Source organism: Tachypleus tridentatus, chromosome 3, assembly GCF_004210375.1.
Source record: "Tachypleus tridentatus isolate NWPU-2018 chromosome 3, ASM421037v1, whole genome shotgun sequence".
Taxonomy (NCBI): domain Eukaryota; kingdom Metazoa; phylum Arthropoda; class Merostomata; order Xiphosura; family Limulidae; genus Tachypleus; species Tachypleus tridentatus.
Window position 1 is genome coordinate 26,767,001 of NC_134827.1, and position 16,819 is coordinate 26,783,819.

At 32.2% G+C, this 16,819-nt stretch overlaps 2 protein-coding genes across 4 annotated transcripts in view; both read right to left on the bottom strand.

The window, feature by feature from the left end:
• LOC143247948 (cytochrome P450 3A8-like) overlaps window positions 1–16,056 on the bottom strand; it is a 64,676-nt gene extending 48,620 nt beyond the window's left edge. Inside the window, exons 1-2 of the mRNA XM_076496498.1 lie at window positions 15,918–16,056; window positions 15,188–15,275 (exon numbers count right to left, since the gene is read on the bottom strand). Of these exons, the coding sequence (XP_076352613.1) occupies window positions 15,188–15,275; window positions 15,918–15,957 (128 nt within the window). The 5' untranslated portion in view covers window positions 15,958–16,056. The remainder of the gene's footprint in view (window positions 1–15,187; window positions 15,276–15,917) is intronic.
• LOC143246584 (cytochrome P450 6a2-like) lies at window positions 5,006–11,521 on the bottom strand. 3 transcript variants are annotated; one of them, XM_076493539.1, is made up of 6 exons: window positions 11,087–11,521; window positions 10,752–10,848; window positions 9,359–9,475; window positions 7,977–8,064; window positions 5,292–5,407; window positions 5,006–5,143 (listed from the first exon to the last, which is right to left on the bottom strand). In XM_076493539.1, exons 2-4 carry the CDS (start codon window positions 10,788–10,790, stop codon window positions 8,053–8,055), a joined length of 168 nt encoding a protein of 55 aa, XP_076349654.1. In that variant the 5' UTR covers window positions 10,791–10,848; window positions 11,087–11,521; the 3' UTR covers window positions 5,006–5,143; window positions 5,292–5,407; window positions 7,977–8,052. The 3 variants fall into 3 exon arrangements, 2 of the variants coding, with proteins under 2 accessions (XP_076349654.1, XP_076349653.1); XR_013026048.1 differs by lacking the exons at window positions 7,977–8,064; window positions 9,359–9,475; window positions 10,752–10,848; window positions 11,087–11,521 and adding an exon at window positions 5,532–6,173; XM_076493538.1 differs by lacking the exons at window positions 7,977–8,064; window positions 9,359–9,475; window positions 10,752–10,848; window positions 11,087–11,521 and adding an exon at window positions 5,595–6,173 and having other exon boundaries at window positions 5,008–5,143; window positions 5,354–5,407.
• Window positions 16,057–16,819: the final 763 nt, after the last annotated feature.

Here is a 16,819-nt window from a genome sequence, read left to right on the forward strand (position 1 = left end):
CATGTGGGTGTCCAATTGGTCAGCGTGCCAACTTGTGGTTCGAGAGTTCTTGATGGTCGTCAAGTGGCAGCAATTTACGGCTATAAGGTTGATTGTCAAGTTCGAATTTTTTATTAGAATGGCACAAGTGTTGGTGGTGGGATCTGTTGACTTGACTGGTGTCTATCAGTTCAAATTGAGGACGACTAACGCATGTAGTCTTTGTAGCTTTGAAGAAAGTAAGTTAAATGTAATTTGAAAGATGTAAATACTAATCCACTGGTGTATATATGTGACAACTATAATAGTTACTGATAGTGCTAGTGTCAATCAAATATTTGATTTGTCGCTTACAACAATCAATATTACCTTTCTAAAAGCTTTAAATATTTCGCCATGATAGGCCCCCGCTAGTACAGCGGTGTGTCTTCGGATTTACAACGCTAAAATTAGGGGTTCGATTCTCCTCGGTGGGCTGAGCAGATAACCCTTTGTTTCTTTGCTATAAGAAAAGTACACACAAACACACTCGCCATGATAAAATAATCCAGGACTAATTGTTTAAATTTTGAATCATATAACTTAAAATTTCCAAGTGATTAAAACAAAACCTGAATTGTTTAGGGTGGGTAACTGTATTTAATGAGTTTATAGTTTCTAACGTAATATTTGTGAATAGATATTACATCATGAGCAAAATTACTACAACCTCTGATTAACTGTACGAATTGTTATTCAAGAACTTATTACAAGTAATAATTAATGAGTAATACCAGATGTATGAGTCAAAATTAACTGAAGGTGTCGTAAATAAATATTTATGTACGTAAAGCACACAATGTATAAGTCATAAGATAAATTATAAGGTTGTATTATAATTGTTTGAAACTTAGAAGGTAACAATGGTAATGCAAGATAATTATTCAACTCGTAATAATGTTAAACATCTTTGATGTTGTTTACACTTGATATAATTAGTCTTAACAATGTATCACTGTAAACCCATTTTATTGTGAGAAAAAATATCGTTCATTGGTTTACCGTACTGGATTCTTTATAGATGTGAAGTTTAGTGGTTAAATGTGCTGAGACATAAAGTGAAAAGTGAGGGCTAAGTGCCCTGGCAAGGTCAAGTCATAAGAAGTCTGCTGAAATGAACATCCTGATCAAACTTAGTCTGAAATAAATGTTCTGGCACTCTTGCAGTGTCTTAACTACATAGAAAGAAGTTAACATATGGTTCCAGTATATGCTAATAGAAATCAGTTTAGTAACACTCTACAAATTTACTTTGATAAAAATGTTTTGTGTTTTGCTCACTGATCTATGTAACACATTGGTCATCTTTTTGGTTACAATTCTTATATTATTTAACTTACTAATTTCTGGCTTAGATTATTTTGTCTACATATAGAAAACAAATTCTCGTGTATCATTTGGCTAGTGGGTGTAAATTAAAAATACATGCTATAATTATAGACTATTATTTGTATTGTAAATGTAAAGTGGATATACTTATTAGTTTGAAGTATTTTTAGGTTAGTCCTAAATCCACACACCGTAAGCTAACAAAACAAAATCATTATAATAAAAGTATAGCGAAAAAGTAATAAAATTCGCTATCTTAAACATTTCAACCAATAGTATCAATATAAATGATAAAAAAGAAACAACCGATGACATTGATGATTGTGTAATACAAAACAAACATTCGATACTTTCAAGAGCTAAAGTGATATTAATTATCTAACGTGATGTTACTGTTTTTAAACAACACTTTCAATATCACTCCCTAAAAATGTTTTTAATCAATGAAATACCATAAAGAGTTCCGACAAGGCACAACTACAAACGTTACTGTTTATGTTTGATGTCAAGTGACAGATCAGTGCCAAGAGTGTGAGATACAGAATAATAAACTAAAATTAAATATATAACTAAAACGTACGATAAGTAACTTCAATACTACTTCAGTAAAGGCTGTTTGTTCATGTTTTGATTTTATTTGAGTCTTGAACAGTTTTGTTGTGTAGTTTCATAAAACTTTGTTTATAAATTCAGTATTTTACTATAACTTTAACTTCTTCATTTATCATTTATAATAACATCCTATATATATATATATATCTTATAAGGTAATATACTGAATTACGTAAAATATAAAGCCTAATTGAAATTAAAAAGTATTCTTAACACTCACATTAATAGTGAGGTTCCAAAAGTGTTGTAAACACAAGATAATAGTCAGGTTCAACAATTGTTGTTCACACATTAATAATAAACTTCGACAAGTATTGTTGACACACATTAATAGTAAGGTTCCAAAAGTGTTGTAAACACAAGACAATTGTCAGGTTCAACAATTGTTGTTCACACATTAATAATAAAGTTCGACAAGTATTGTTAACACACATTAATAGTAAGGTTCCAAAAGTGTTGTATACACAAGACAATTGTCAGGTTCAACAATTTTTGTTCACACATTAATAATAAACTTCGACAAGTATTGTTAACACACATTAATAGTCAGATTCAACCAGTATTTCTAACACATATGACTGTAATACATTTTACTAGTGTATAACTTCATAGTGAAATAAATCTGTTTTTATAAAGTTAAGAAACAATAAAGAAAACGTCCTTGTTTACACTCTTTATATAATGTTCTTATTCATAACGTCAGACATCAGAATGTTTTTTATAATCGACTTTGGTCTTTATGTTAAAAAGTAACTATTGTATGTAACCGATGCTTTTATTTCAACTGGAGTTCTAAGGTAAGTAATTGATCAATAGAACAACTAAATATAAAAGTAAAGTCACAACAAATGTTATTAATTCACAATCACCTGTTACCTATCTGTGTAACATGAAGCCAACAACTACTTTTTAGATCGCCATGAAAACAAATATTACCTGTCATTAGATAGAACACGTATGCCCATCTGTTAATTTTATGTGTAAAATAAAATATGCCACTACCTGTCTGGATCAAATTTCTCCGGATCTGGAAAGTTTTTAGGATAATGGTGCATTGCGTATATTCGGAACCTTATTGGTGTGTCTTTAGGTATAGTTATAATCTTTCGTCTTTCCCCACTGTAAAAAAAAAATAAATAAGCTCCATGTAATAGTTAAACAATAAGAACTAGTAATTTACTTTATGAAAATTAAGATGTTAGCAATCAAATCACATTAAACATTGTGCAATTATTTTATTATTAACGTTTGTTAAAGTTAAATTTATATTTAGAAATGTATCTTACTTATACTGTTAAATATGCATTGCGAAATTCCAAGCTATAAACATAAACAATGAATGGTCTTTAAAACTTGTACAGTGGAGCGCCGCTAAGCCGCGGTATTTAGGGGGTCAACCTGCTTAACCGCGGCTTAAGTGGTCCGACAGTGACTGAAAAGTCGAAGTCGTCAACAGCTCCGCCGAAGAGCCTCACCCGGACCATTGCGTGATCATTATATCGGATTATCGAATTAAAAATAATACTTTAATTATTGATCACTTTTTCACGGATTTACCGCGGATTAACTTTAATGTATGGACAGGTGTGATTCGGTAACAATGGCGGCCTCCATAAAGCTGAAAAAAAGAGCGGATAAGGTAGATTAACGGTCGATTTCTATTGTAATATATTTTATTTATTTCCCAAATAAATGAAAATCCTTTTTAAATATCCCCTTGAAGTTATAAAGCCAGGATTAAATTCGTAAGCCGCGTTTTTACACGTTCTTAGATTAGCGGTGAGCCGCGATAATCCTCGCTCACATCGCTCACAAGACTTACTACAGCGGCTTAAGCGATTTCGCGGTTTACTAGTCCACGGCTTAATGGCGCTCCACTGTATTTGATCTAATAAAATTATCCAATATATTTCTTGACTTTTTGTTTTAATTCATAGAAGACAGCTCTTCCCACATTAACATAATTGGAACCTAATGTTCTTAAGGCAATATGTAAAATAAGGTAATAAAAATGAAAATATAAAGATAAATTATTATGACTTATTGCGTGTGTTTTGTATTTGTTTTTGAGACAAGTCACCCGGACTTATCTCACAGAAAGATATAAGTTGTTAAACAGAATAAAACAGTTAAACCTAATTTAAAACTAAAAGCAAATGTATTTCAACTGGAAAAGGTGTTTTAATAGGTTGAATTAAATCATTGTGTAGTAAAGTCCAGAAAATTAGAAATGCAAACAAATATAAACGATATGTAACAGAATTCATTCCTGTCAGTACTCATTGAAAATCAGTATTAGTTCTTCTTTGGAACTCCAGATGGAGTGGAACTTCTATTTTTATATTAATTCTTTTTTTCTTGGAAGCCAGTACTGAGTTACGTTACATTTTGTAAAGTTTCATAACTTAGTTTGAAAATAATAGAAATTGCACCGTTATCTTCCATGTATCCTGATATCAGAATATTAGTTTAAATGGTGTGCGGTAGTAAATTCGAAGAGTTTCTCTACGAATCCTAATGAAGAAGGGCTATTATGGTCAGGTGATTAAGGCACTCGACTCGTAATCCGGGGGTCGTGGGTTCGAATCTCCGTCGCACCAATCATGCTCACCCTTTCAGCCGTCGAGTTGTTATAATGTGCCGGTCAATCCTACTATTCGTTGTGGTGATAACTATCTGCCTTCCCTCTATTCTTACACTGCAAATTTAGGGACGGCTATCACAGATAAACCTCGAGTAGCTTTGTACAAAATTCCAAAAAACAAACAAACAAACAACGAAACTATCTTCACTCCACGTAAAATTTACTTCGTGGTTCGGATGCTCGAAGACCACGAAAAACAAATTGTCACTATTCAAACCAAACTCTCACAAATAAGTTTACTTCTTTTAACTTGTTTCCGGTTTATTTCATTTCACACAGGATTCAAGAAGGTTTATAAGAATTTAAACATATCTTTGATTTGTTGTCATAAAAGTTCATTATTTTCTCTTCCTCAAAATAAAAAAACACACAAAAAATCATGTTATTTTTCTCACATTTATTCTATAACTTGTTGTTGAAGAATTTAAAGTTTTCTTTTTCGTATCCGTAATTGTTGAGATTTCCAAGGTCCTCTTTGGAGTTCTGCAGTTTGTTGTCCATGGACTCTAGTAGCAGCTGCAGGAAGTCTATTCGCTTTGTCTGAAATCATCGGAAACCTTTCGTTATTGAAGAAAAACATGTGACATTAATAACTAATGTTGAATAAAAGAAAATTTTTGTTATTATTATTTTAAAACACATTAAACTATTACACGCCCCTACAAACCAGATATTAAATACTAATTACCTCAGTACTATGTTTACGTTGGTCAATTATATTGAGAGTCAACTCCTTGAAAAACTCCATACCTGATGGGTCAATCACGGGGATTTTAAACAGTTTCATGATGCTAGGGAAGGCAACTAAAAGAAAAAAGGTAATTCTTTAGAATGTTATTGTGTAATTTGAACAAAATGTATTATTTTAATATATTTCAGAACATACATATAGTTTTATAAAAGTTCTATTTAACAATTAAAAATATACCTATAATAGATTTTGAGTATTACTTGGTAAGGATTTTAAATGTAATATCGAAGGGAGTGTTACGCATTTCAGAAAATTGCAAATTTCCGGAACACGATGAAATGTGTTGTTTATTTTCAGGCCAGTAAATGTTAAATATCAGTGGAAGACAAGAAGAAGGACAGCTTATCATCACAACCCATCGCCAACTCTTGGGCTACTCTTTTACCAACGAATAGTGGGATTGACCTTTCACATTATAATGGCTGCCAAGTCCAATAACTCACGGCATTTTTACATGCTATCCGTGCCACTTATGTGATTCTGATTGAGAAAGAGATTCTCTTTGAAAGCTATGCATGACACAGATTTAATTCTTACTCAAACGACACAAACACGCAACTCACATGCAAGTAAGAGACGCCATCTGTTGGCAGAACTAATAGCTTTTTTGGCAAATTGAGTAAAAGCATTGTAAGGGTTTCTTAGAGCATTTGTTTTAGTTTCGAAAGCACAGCTGGCAATCACATCCATGGTGAATGCACCAAAATAACTGGATGAAAAAAACAACACAAAACACTTTAATTACTTGTGAATATAAACTTTTCAAGACAAATAAATGAAAAATGCTAAAGGTCAAAATAAAAGAAGCTGTTGAAGCTGTATTTACCCCAAAATTACCTTTCACAGCCGGTAAGATCAATATATGACGTAGTAATCAGTAATGTCTCTCATTTTTCTTCTATTAGAACTTTTGTCTGAAAGAACTAATCAAAACAACTGAGAAAAATCACTAATTTGCAATTCAAAATACGAGGACTTTTCGAAAAACTCGGGATTTAACATAAAAATTATTTTCTATTTCATATATGATTTATTTTCAACATAACCTATTGAGTCTGTAGACTCGTACGAAAGATAATTTAAGGTCTGTATGTCCTTTTGAAAGAATTTGTCGTCGACCCGTGAATTAACGTATCAGACCATTAATAATCTGAATTCTTTTTACATTTCAAAGGGATTTTAAGGTTACCGAATTAAAAAATGTCACTTGAAGCTACATTCGGTGAGTAAAAGAATAGTGAACGATATGGGGCATTGTCCTCATAAGATGGCAGTTTTTGGTATCGAAGAGAATAATGTTCTGACGGAACAGCACATTCTCCTCTTGGAAAACAACATTGTCCTTATGGAACATTACACCTATTTATCAGCAATCATTTTCTATTTTTTTATTTCTCTTAATAGTTGTTGCTTTACCATATACAATAATCTACTATGAAAGGTTTAGACATCTCTAAATAATCAACTACTTAAACGTTTGTCATCCCAAAGAATTGATTACATTTCCTTCCTTGTAGATGAATTTGAAAGACTCCATTCCAAAATTTAAATTTTTCTATCTTGATTAAAGTATTGAACCCACGTTTAATTCCCAGTTATAGCACTAACGACAAAATGATGAAAGGTTTTAAATAGAAATTGAATAGAGACAAAACATAATTTTTCAGTGTAGTGAAAAAAAAATTTATCATGAATCTCAAATATGTGTTATAAATAACATGTCAAAAATTAATAGTGACTTGACGGTAGTTAGTGTTATGACAAACTCGTGTAACTTAGAGGTGGTTGTGTATTTTTAATTTTAAGATACTAAAATGTCACTTCTGAATTATATGTCACAATTTCGGAGTTACGGTGTTTATACAGTTTACATCGAGACGAGTTATTACAGATTATATTGTGGTATTTGGATGTACATTAAGATGTTTAAACGTTGATCAACCATGTCACATCTTTAAACAAATATCAAATGAGATGTATTCTACTACATTCGGTGCATACAAGTCCAAAAGAATTATGAGCTAAATGCTCAAAGATACTTTCGTGTCATATATTTAATATTACGTGCAGGGTATCAAAACTAAAATTCTAGAATCCTATGCCTGTTTACTTTCAACTGAGCCACTAGACTAGATCGGGTATTTAGAATTTACAAAACAGTAATATACCTTGTTCGTAATGGAAATGAAAAATAAAGCATGAGGAACAATTCGTTTAAATTACTAGACGAAACATCTATACATTTTGGAACGATCTGAATCTTGAAAGGTGTACTTATAATTCTTCTCCTACATGGATTATGGAAAGCAATTAGAGAGGAATATTAAGCTTAGAACATGACAGCCTTACTACTGAACATATTATTGTGGAAACTTGTCTGCAAGGTTGCTATCGAGCGGTGTGGTTATTAGATAAAGCATCAGTAGACTTGATGACCTGGTATGTTTGGTGATTTTCCAAAACTGTTTTAGTATAATGTACACAATCATTTCTATGTTTAAATGTATACAAACAGAGTTAAATTTTGTGGTAAAAATGTGTACATTTTAACAATTATAGCACATGAAGATGAAGTACAAACATTACAATGTCTTCAGTAGATAGTTATATCCAACATCTTACCCATTACAGTCAACAGCTTTTCCATCTTCTGCAATCTTTAGAAGTTTCCAGTTAATGTGTCAGCACACTCAAGAACTTAACTTTGCATCTATAAAGAAAAAATACGGTAAAGATATGGTTGGTGGAAAACAAATAGCGATGTTTTTTGGTTTCTTTTCACTTTGATAAAAACAAAAAAGGTAAAAATTATCATTAGAACAAATAATTTGTTTTAAAAAATCAAGACCATTATATTTTTACGGCCTTACCTTTCGACTAGTACTTCTAGCAATTAAAAAATGTCTTACCAGGTGGCGCTATAGCTTAATAGCCCTTTGTATTAGTTGATTGAACACTAGTCTTCAGTGTCAGGTCTCGGGATAAAATGCAATGTTAGGAAATATATAACAAAATAAAAAGTTCTTCCTTTATTTGCAGATGCCAAACGCATTTCCTGAGGGCAATGCTATAGAAATTTTGATATAATATGAAAGTAGTGCATAACGAATATGTTGGTTAAAATAAAAAAAAGTTTGTTTGTTGCAAAGCACATAGACACTAATTGGATCATCTGTCCTGTTCAAACCTTACAGATCGATCCTTTAACTCCATATTGAAATAATATTTTCCCTATTTTACCAGAAGTGTAACACAAGAGGGAAGACAGATAATCGTCATAACACACCGTCAACGCCTGGGTTACACTTTTACGAATAGTGGGATTGACTGGAACTTAATAACACCCTCATCACTGATAGAGCAAACATGTTTGAGGAAACAGGAATTCGAACTCCTGACACTTTGATCACGGGTTTGTTGCCTTAACCACCAAGTGGAGCTCATACTGAAAATAATTCTTTTGTGACGAACAACCAAAAATGAAATTGTCAGCAAGTGTCTTCTTCAGCGTGATCTCTCTCTCTTCTGTCTTTAATACCGACCAGAAGACTTGTGAAACAACGTCCTTTTCATAGGTGCTACTTCTACAAAATATTTCTCCAATACTTCCACCATAAGAGTCACGATGTACTAGACAATTACTACCAATTTTGTCTTTGTTTATTCTTTATGAAGACTGGGCGTAAAATCAGTTGTAAAATAAAACACTTCTAATGATATAATGTAACACCTAAAACACTATCGGCTATGTTGATTGATGTCAAAACAAGACAAAATGCCTCTGTACTGGTATCGAAGCAGGTAAGCTGGTCCGAGTATCTCTAATAATAAAATAAATATTTTCCACTCTATAAGCTATAGCTGCGTTATAAGAAAGGCAGTCAATTCCTTAACGTAGATGATAAGTGCTTCTAAACGGCTGTCTTCCTTCTGGTGGGTAGGTCCAAAATAGGGACGGCGGTATCTAGTCTAAACAGTTTTTCCATAAATATAAGATACCATACCTTACGCATTTTCCCCGAAGTGAAAGCAGGTGTAATGAGGGTTCGAACTCGCTTCCAGGAATTTGCTTTTAAAGCGAAAAGCATGTTGTCTGCTATCGAGTGTCCGAAGTGAAATTGCTATTTTAAAAAGACAAAAACAACACTGTGTATAGACAATATTGATATGGGTGTAAAAAGCACTTGAAAGTCCGTAAGTTATTAATATATATCATTTATGTTCTGCATTTTATTATAGTACTCACAACATCTGCTAGTTAACAAAGGCTAACAAAGTTCCAGCCACAATTCTAAATTAACGATTGTTTTGTTAAGAACGATATCTGAAGTAAACAAATCACAGTTGTCCACGGACAAGTTCTTCAATGCAACACCACACGAGTTTTGTGTCACATTGTTGGTTAAATATGGTCATATAAACTGATATTCTAGTGGAGTAAGATGATCTACAGATATTTTGTCAATCTCTAATGTCCAAGACAGACTTTACGTTCCTTCGCAGAAGTTTGTAACTTTTCATAGCGAGAGGTCATGGTTATCATAATTATTTCAAAGGACATAACGGGAAATGGAACATCGTTCTGAAAATGTACGACTGATTTTATTACATTGTTTGTACGTATCAGCTGACCCATTAATAACTTATAGGAAGAAAGCTGTATATATTAACTTGTCAAATAATGCAATGTTACCACAGGATTTATGTAACTAACATACATACAACAACTTAACTTTTGAAAACCGGAATACCATTAAAACGTTTTAAATTTTGTACGGTCTCTCATTTCATTTCTAACCAGCAGCGAAATAATATTTTCCTGTTTAACAGATGGCGTTAAATGCCCTCATTCTTTGCTATGCTTAAAAATTTTCACAGTAATCAATAGCAATCTTCAGTCTAAGTCAATTATGTATCTTAAAAATATTGTAAGTTTGCTTGTGTCATAATATGAAGTAAATGAAAAAGACATTTACAATTGCTTAGGAACTGATTTCAAAAGTTTATAAAATTTGTAAAAACAGCAAAATTTATGAGGTCGTCTGTTACGGAATTTCTTATGAAAATTTGAAAGTTTAGCTGTGTAAAATATTCTTACTTTGTATTTATTCTTATTTTCACTAATTGGTTATTGCGATATCTTGCAATATATGTATGTGTGAAAAGAAATATTATAATTTTCACATTATTATTATAAACATGATTTGTTGTTTTGTAAGACTAATTGTTTGTTTGTTTTATCTTCTTTCTACTTTTGTCAAGAACAAAAATTTGTTGTTTTGAATGTAAATCCAAATTATTCAGTGAATGTATCACTATAATATAATATTGTTATTAAAATCAGTATTGAATCGTGTGTATGTTTATACAAGATTGAAATAAAACTATGTGACTTACTCTTCGGTCTATGAAAATGTGGAAATCTTTCACTAACATGGTCTTCAGTAAATGTGGTTCTGCAAGAGATAGAACTGGTTGTGTTTCATCATAGAACCTGAAATGAAAAGTAAGATTCTTCTATTAAATAATACTAATGGATGATTATTAACCCTAAAACGAATTAAGATTGCATTTACAGGGCACTCACAAAAAGATTTGGTTTGTATGGTGTCACAATGATGTCCAGCAAATAAATTTAAAATTATCCACAGGAACAGAAGATTCGGAAATATTATGTAGAAATGAAATTGAATGTTGACAGAGAAAGAAATGAAAAGGTAAAACAAACCAACCATGACTCAAGAAACGAAACTAAATCTCTTATTCCCTTTTTATTCTGTTTATGATTTACTTTTCAGTGCCCCCCAGTGGCTCCGCGGTACGTCTGTGAACGTTAAAAACCGGGTTTCTCTACCCGTTGCAGAAAGAGTAGTCTGACCTCAAGAAAGTTGCCGAAACTGGGGAACTTCCTACCACTGGGCACGAGACAGACACAAAGAACATGATTTACGGTTCAAATTAAGATAAAAATGTTAAATTTGTTATCACAATACAATGCTGCATACGTCATCGATTGTTTCAAATAGCATTTAAAGAGGTAAAAACCACTTTGTATAATAAGGGCAGTGGAATAGTGAATTCAACAGGTCATTAGGGTCACCATGACACTACCAGTAGTTAAAGCATCAAATTACTTTAATAACCGACATTCTTTGTAAAGAATAATCATTTACTGTAATATTAATACTCCTTTAGACAATTATTATTTTTTTAAAAAACTCCTTTAATGACATAATGTATAATAAGTCTTATTTCTGGGTGCACTAACTGGCTAGTTAATTAAACATGATGTCATGTGATGACATTTATGGATACATAAGTCGGAATAATTATTATGTTATTCAGAAATTCTAGTAAGTGCTTACAGTAAAGACAGTTGTTTGGGACATTGTGTTATTGTAATTCATTGGTTGTCTACAAATGTAAATTTCACATGAAAAGGCCGAAAGGCTCCAATAATACACGTTGGAACATCTTATATTAAAATAATTTTGGATACTTGGTTAAACAAACCAAGTTACAACAGCCAGAAGTTACAATGAAAGGAAATATATTATGTTTGTAGTTTATCAGAAAGCTACCTGATTGCGATGCAAACGAGCCCAGTTAATTCGACCCAGGAACACAATTAATACATCTGTATTAACAAGCTTGGATAATTACGTCAATGACAAAGGTTTACAATGGGTTAACCAAAGATTCACAATGGGTTATCAGTGGTCTACCCACCAAGAGTGTTGAAACCCAGTTTCCTGTGTTCTAAGTCCAAAGTCGTACTGCTGCGTCACTTGGTAGTGGGGGTGAAAACCAATGTAAAGTGACAGTGTTTTCACTCGTGTATGCTCTGTGTTCGACCTATAGATATTTTTATCTTGTAATTACCTTGTACTCCGATAGAGATAAACCCTGAGCGATAAGGCTACATTTCTTTTCTATCCAGAGTGTCAGTCAGGAGATCATCAACTGCTAGAAAAAATCGTATTGTATTTCTTTTATCTCGTTTTTTGTTAATGTGTGAATGGAAAATATCAGTTCTTTCATTGTTTAGGTGATCTTTTTAAGTTTTATTCAATAAAGTAGTTTTTTCTTAGTAAAATAAAGAACTCAGGCTATTGTGTTTTGTAATTTGAAACAGGTATAAGTAACTTTGATCATTCGGTCGTTTTGCACTAAATTTTAAGTCAATGAAATGATTGTTGATATTTTAAACTCCAGTAGAAGTGTAATTTGTTTCTATTTAAAAATTTAACATTCATTAACTTCGGCCCACTTGTAACACAACCATATATCTGTTGACTTACAATAGTGAAAACCATGTTAGGATACTCCTCAGAACAGAGAACATATAGCCCATTGTATAAAAATCAGGCAGAACAAAATGATATTTTAAGTTGTTGTTATTTGTTTCTATTTTTTATTGTTGTTTGGTGTACAGCTTCACAAGAGGCTATATGTGCTATGCTCACCTTAAATATCAAAACCCGGCTTTTGGTGTGGAAGAACCTCAAATTTATAGCTGGGAAACCGGTAGGGTTCATTAAAATATATAAAACTACACTGAAAATAGAATTATTACAAATAACGCATTAGGTATTCTCATTCCAGGATTTAAGAAATATTTTCAATATGAAAATATTCCATCCTTTGTTGTTGTTTTTGTTTTTTTGTAACAACTTTAATAGAAAATCACAACTCGCCATTTTCCAGAAAATATAAATACAAAATAAACTTCATAAAGTAATGATTGAGTTTCAGTTTTGAATGTTATGGATACAAATCATAACCGTCCTTTTACTAAGGTGAGAGACAAGAGTTCCAGTTTATCTTAAGTTTGGTTATTACCTCAGACAGACTATTATTTTTCTATATATTTATGCTGTTATCTGATCAATTACTTATGGTTTTCTTAATGAAATGAACTTAACCCAACACGAAAGTGACAATAATTGTTTACATAATATTGCAAATTGGTATACGATTATAGTATGCCGTATATCAACTAAATAATGATTTTCAAAAACAACCAAACAAACACCAAACGAATTGACTTGTAGGTGCAAGTTTGTTTGAAAACGTTGCGAAACGTTGTTCTTTCAACAAGAGCGACTTCTGCAGATTAGTTAACCAGGGTTTTCTTATCAAGTGTAACTCCAAACTAAGCCTTTGCTGCCCATTCCAACTTTATCTATTCACCATGCCCTGTGAAAGAATTATAGACTTACACTTTTGTGTTTCTTTTAGGGGATATACATCGATTTTAATTATAATGCAAAAGACAACTTCGAACAAGTACAGTCCATGACACTATTGTAAAATCTCGGAAATAATGAGACCCAGGAAACACACATGTAACCTTCCTCAGAAGTAACAGTAGTGTAACAACATCACCTTGTTCATATTTGTGATGTATAGAAAGTCTTGTGTTTCCCAAGAAACATTTCAGGAACGTTTAACTTACTGTGTTTTGCCTAAAAGCCAATGCTGTTTTGAAAACATTTTGTGGGCAATTTCAGTGTCTCAGTATTATTCATTATTTTAGCTCTTTTTGATAGAATGACTAAGGTGTAACCTAAGGTGAGAGTGGGTGACTGTGTGTGTTTTCTTATAGCAAAGCACATCGTGCTATCTGCTGAATCCACAGAAGAGAATCGAACTCAGCAAAACTTCATGAAGATCCATAAACTCTAAGTGAAGTGGTGAGGCAAAAATCACGCAAAAACATTAATGAAACCGAAGAATGAAAAACTTGAAGACCTATGTGTATTTCAACCTGCATTTAATGATCCTCCACATCAATTTTAGTGAAGATCCATCCACTCTCTGCGAAGTATTTACATGGGCATACAACAGACATAACTATTATATTTACATAGATGGGGCTAGTGCATTAGATACGCGTGTGACGTTTCATGACGTCATATTTGTACAATAAGAATTGAAAATATAAAGTTCTCCCTAGTGGTAACCAGAGTAGAAATGGAAAATTCGTAACCCATATTGCAAATCTACATACATACAGAATAAGAATTCATGAAGTGTAAATTTGCACATCGCGAAATAAAACAAAAAAAAATTCCGTGTGACATAAACAAGATTTATATTATAGTATGATTACTAATATAAATACTTATCCGTACAGTCGTCCATAATTTACATAATTATCTTGTTCCAAAATATGGAGTGGCTAGAAAAATAAAAGAGATATGATGTTCTACTTAAAGTTTTCAGTGTTCAAAAAAATAAATAATTTTCATAAATTTTAATTACAAGTACTTTAGTTTGAACAGATACAATTGCACAAACCCATCCAAAATGTAGAAGTTTCACAAAAGAGAAAGGAACCCAGAAAACAACACTGACTTCGACACTTTGACCACTCGTGTGTAACCGAATAATACGTTTGACCTTTTATAAACTTCCTCACCAGAAAGTTTAATTTCATTTTTTATTGTTATCTCTATTCTATAATAACAATATTACATTACACTTCCCGTTACAATTGAAAACATTGTAGTGTAAAAGAGCCAGAAACATTAAATTCGGTACCAGATTTGGTTTCAGTAATTTATTCGTAGATCCCCATCACATCTTGTATCTCCCTTTACTGGGTAACCCCTTAATACAAATAAAGTAACCCCCTAGTAACTTCTAGACACTGGTTTTAAAACTAGAAGTTTATACACCAACTATATGTTAGTAATACTGCCGACATGCAAAATATATTACTGAAGAAACAGTGTGTTTTATTTTAATTTATAAAACTGTTTGAAACGATGGTATAAATCTGTTAAATTCACGTTTTAACATAAGTTATATAGAAACTGTTTATTCACCTGTAAAGTCCGATGATCACCACATCAGCACAAAGAAACCAAGGGAGGATGGATGGTAATGCAGGTAGATCCATAGTTAGACAGCTTTCTAATCAACAACATAAAGAGCACACTGACAGATTAAAAAACCTTTGTACAAATATATTCTTAGATGTTACACACTAGGATAAAAGTTCAAGGACACACTGATAGAAAAACAAATATATATATATATAACACGTGCTACACTGGGATCAAAAGTGAATGACAATGCGCATCACTTCAGAAGTGATAACGTCACACAGTCTCTGGTATGATCGTATATTATTGATCTGTACTGATTTAGTTGTTTGTGATTTCTAAGTAAGCAATAACATATTTTTAGTTGTATTTAATAATTCAAAGTGAAAAGAAACTAGAGGAGTGACTGATGAAAGAAATTATGAAGGACAATGATAATTATGTTATTATATATATATATATATACACAACAATGATAATTATGTTAGTATACCTATATATATACACACAACAATGATAATTATGTTATTATATGTATTTATATACACACAACAATGATAATTATGTTATTATATGTATTTATACATATATATATAAAATACACACACACAAATATTTTGTGTCGAATATCTACGCTAGTTATATGTAATTTAGAAGCAACAGATTAGAGTGAAGACATCTAGCTGCCATCTTTTCAACTCTTATTTTATCTACGAATAGTGAGACTCACCTTTACGTTTCAACACCTCTACTTCTGAAAGTGCGAACATGTTTGGTTACGGAGATTCGAACCCTTGACTTACAGGTTGCGAGTCTAGCGTCTTAACCACCAAGTCAAGCCATGTCGCGAAATTTAATATTTCTTTAAAGACACTGGAAAAAGTACTTTTAGTACAAAAACACACTGTGATAATAAATCACTGACACTAAAAGCTTTACGTCAATATTTACCTTTCTATCATGTCCCCATTGTTATACATTCTCGTGCCTAATTGGTCACGATAACATTGATGTTACTTATCATGAATCTACTCTCGTATTGCTGCAGCTCTGATTATAGAAAAATAATATATGTTAATGGATCAAATTAAAAAACTGAACAACAATCGATACACTCATATGAAAAAAAAAACATTTGTGAGAAATCCCTTGCCCAGTGGCAAAATAGTATTTCAGTTAACTTACAACTTTAGAAACCTGGTTTAGATACCCGTGGAGCGAAGAGCACAGACAACCAGTTGTGTAAAGAACATACTCTTCCCAATACTCATAACATCAAACAAACTAAACCCTTATGTCAACACCAGTTTTAAATAATTTTGTTTACTTTCCCTTCACCTATGTACTTTATGTAAGTCAAAAAGAACAAAGGTCTTAAAACAGAAGTACCTCACATGTGACATTAATCAACTTTGTGATTGTTTGTTTGTTTGTTTTTTGAATTTCGCACAAAGCTTCTCGAGGGCTATCTGTGCTGGCCGTCACTAATTTTGTAGCATTGTGTAATTTTGTGGTCATCACCACCCACCGTCAACTCTTGGGCTACTCTTTTACCAACGAACAGTGGGATTGACCGTGAACATTATAACGCCGCCACGGCTGAAAGGAAGAGCATGTTTGGGGGATGCAAAC